This window comes from Blastomyces gilchristii (assembly GCF_000003855.2).
Source record: "Blastomyces gilchristii SLH14081 genomic scaffold supercont1.2, whole genome shotgun sequence".
Lineage (NCBI taxonomy): Eukaryota > Fungi > Ascomycota > Eurotiomycetes > Onygenales > Ajellomycetaceae > Blastomyces > Blastomyces gilchristii.
The window spans coordinates 3,269,937-3,273,267 of record NW_003101681.1 but is presented as its reverse complement, the minus strand read 5'-3'; the positions used below and the strand labels follow the sequence as shown (position 1 = coordinate 3,273,267).

The window sequence follows — 3,331 nt, the reverse complement described above, 5'->3', positions numbered from 1 at the left end:
GTTATCTAGTAAAGTGAGTAATTTTAAGTCTTAAGCTGAACTCTGAAGTAATAAATATATTACTTATATTAAGATAACTCTACTTCTTTTAAATATGTAAAAATAGTGATATTCTTTATAATAATGAATGCATTTTCTTTTTGAAGAAAAAAAAAAAAAAAAAAAAGAATATAAATCTGCTGACTAATAAATTCACAGAGAATAAAATATCTCTAGTAAAAAGTAAGAGTTGTTCTGAAAAAGATAAGATAAACTACTTATATCAAAATATTAATATAATATTCTAAAAAGAATAATATGCTCTTAAGGCTATAATCTATATAATAGTTGAAGGTTGTATTGATAGATCTATCTACAAAGAGCTTAATATAGTGGTGGGTCACGTGATCTGGAGAAATCGCCACAGCCAATAGCCGCAACGGCCAACATATATCGTTGTTTAATAAGCAATTTTACTCAGAGTAGGTTCGTTCAGCTGGGTGTGCTGTACCTGTCGTCGACAGCATAATCGAGGCAGCCTTTGTCATAACAGTCTCTGTCGCCATGGTCGTTGCGAAAGCTGCCACGACGATTGAAATCCTATGAAGGTATGATTTCTCAATTCATGGGACTTCCCGCCGACCCGACTTATAGATTTGGAGCTTAGATGACGCTGGCGAATCTAATCGAGGAGCCATACTTTCTCCCTGATGAGTTGGAGTGTGATATCGGCGCATGAATTATGCCTGGCTAGAGAAACCCTGTAATCCTGATATATTAAGGCATAACCCCGAAGCAATCACTTTCGTGGACCTAACTGGCCAGTTCCATCAATTCTATTGGCTGACAGTCTGTGTGTGGCTGTTGGAAAACAACTGGGCCAAAAGGATCAATTCTTAAGGGACCCCAGGGCCCTCAAGGATTAAGTCTGACTGTAGCCGCTTAATCATGTTACATCCCTTTATTGTAACGCGCTGGTGGACCATCGCGAAGACCTGCTGGTTCAAGTTCTGCCCATATGTTTGACTCCCATGACCACAAGGGTGTTGGTTCAGGTCTGCAGGAGTGACCCTATAAATACAGCCCTCTCGCCAGGCGAGTGGGCTATCAATCATTCCATCCATTCCACTATCATATTCTCCTCAGCTAGCTCCAAATAAATTCGCTGCAATCCATCGCAACCATCAACCATGAAGTGCCCCAAGTGCAACCACAATAACCCGACCTACAAGGACAATTGCGAAAGTTGCGGTGCCGAACTGCCCAAAGCTATGAAAGGGGCCTAAATCTAAGAGCCAGGCTCAAAGGAAAAGGCCTGGCTTGAGCCTCTGGTGTGCTTCCTTCCTTTACTCAATAGCCTAAGCTTATCGGCTTCAAAGATATATCGATATATCCCGTACTCTCTCCATCATGGACGAGGGCTAATCTTCATTTGCTCGTTCAAAGGTATGGAACACGAGGAAATTGTATTAATTGGGGCTTTTGTGTCACTTTTTATCCGTGTCCTTCTGTGTTCACATGATATTATTTCTAGCATATCAACTTGCTTTTTGTCACCCGTTTATACATGTCTAGCTTTATTCTAGTAAATAAAACATATCACTGTTGCTTCAGCATTTTCCAGCCACCTTAAAAACTTCGCTGTCCCATTGAAAATCATGATACAAATTCACTATTGCCGAGACATTCCTACCATAAAGTATGGGATTTCTTGCTAGGGATAGTTATATGCAAGACATGATAACGTAGAAAAGAAGTGTTTGAGATACCGATAAGAAATCCCGTCGATCTTTTAAGAGAGATAGGTTAAATATCTCCCTAAAGGTTCTCACTCCTTGTTTCTTCGATGAACTTCATTGCTCTTTCACTTTCTGGATCCCTGCAGAGATAATAATAATCCAGCCAAAATTCACGCGCGACACTGTGATCGGGCATATACTTTCGTAGCAAAGCCTTCCACTCCTTGTCCTCCATACTATCAGGGACTGATGTACAAACATACTCCCACCATACTGGAAAGTAACCAGACATCTCCCAATCAATTATGCCAGTAACAGAGCCGTTTTCAACCATGATATTGACATTAGTGAGGTCGCCATGCGTAAAGGTATAAGGCGTAGCGGATGGCATGCAATGTCGAAGTCGTATTCGCGCAGCCTCGGGTATGGTTTCTTTCAACCCACGCTCCATATCAGCCCAGAGTTCGTCATCCGATGCTAGAGGACCGTGAGGAAGCTCGGAGTCTTTGTCTTTGAACAGGAAATTGGAATAAACAGGACGGCCATCAAGCGCTTGGATATTATCGGACTGAAGCTTGCGAAGTTCTAGCAGATACTCAGCTGTCTGCCTAGCTATCATTTCTTTTTGACCTGTGGAAAGCTGCGGCCAGACGTTGCTGAGGGGCTCGCCAGGAATACGCTTCATTAAGATAAGGGTGTGTTCGCCTTCGTTCCAAGATTCGACAACGGTGGGAACAGGAATGGATGTCTTTTCCTGCACAAACTGAATATTTGGTACTTCAATGGTCGGAAGCCTAGCACCTCGATCTTTAAGAATCAAATTTGAGCCCAATGACCAGACGCCTCGATCGCCTGCTTCGTAGAATAGATTGACATGGCTTTTGTAGTTACAATGCTTTTGGCGTTCAGTAGTCCAGCTACACGCTGCGCAAGGGCCTGAGGAGGTCATATTGAGTGAATGAATAATAACAATTTGTTCAATGTATTATTCGAAGATTGTTGTGTGATCATGTTCGACGGAGAAATCTGACGGGTAATTGTGGTTCTTTGGCTTGTCGTGCCTTACCGCCTTGACATGGCCAATAGGCAAGCTAGATTAACGACTTCCAGCCAATAAGCAGTCATAAATTGGGGTGGCAGAAAAATACGCTAATTGTGTCCTCGCGGCCAGACGAGGAGATAGCCCGGTATCGAGGCGCACTGCAAAGGTTCACTGGTAAGTTTTATGGTTTTGATTTTACAAATGGTAATGTGTAAGGCTCAGTGATGCCTGATTTTTAGGGGAGGGATTGAGTGGTGTCACTTGCATTTATTACCAAAAATTTAGGCATTCTTAGCCTGTTGAAGCTCTATTACATTTCTGCATCAGAAATATCTAGACTGGTCACTGAAACCATGAATTTCATATTTAATCTCATTTGATCTAGTCTTATACATTTCTTGACATGAATCTCACTGAGACTAATCATTAAAAAAACATACAAAGTAACTATTTATCAGATCTTAAAATAAAATCATGATTTAAAAAAAATAAGAAAGTAATCTTATTTAATCTTATTTAGTTCTATTCTTAGTATAAAGTTACTATTTTTAAACATTGTAAGATTATTTTT

General features: G+C 40.7%; 1 protein-coding gene across 1 annotated transcript; it reads right to left on the bottom strand.

Moving 5' to 3' along the window:
• Window positions 1-422: 422 nt before the first annotated feature.
• On the bottom strand, window positions 423-3,098 carry BDBG_01255 (uncharacterized protein). The gene is made up of 2 exons (XM_002628301.2): window positions 3,026-3,098; window positions 423-2,931 (listed from the first exon to the last, which is right to left on the bottom strand). The coding sequence occupies exon 2, from the start codon at window positions 2,665-2,667 to the stop codon at window positions 1,798-1,800; it is 870 nt and encodes a 289-aa protein (XP_002628347.1). The 5' UTR covers window positions 2,668-2,931; window positions 3,026-3,098; the 3' UTR covers window positions 423-1,797.
• Window positions 3,099-3,331: the final 233 nt, after the last annotated feature.

Bases quoted from the DNA above. Each gene is read 5' to 3' on its own strand.
- BDBG_01255 (XM_002628301.2), bottom strand. From the start codon at position 2,667: ATGACCTCCTCAGGCCCTTGCGCAGCGTGTAGCTGGACTACTGAACGC.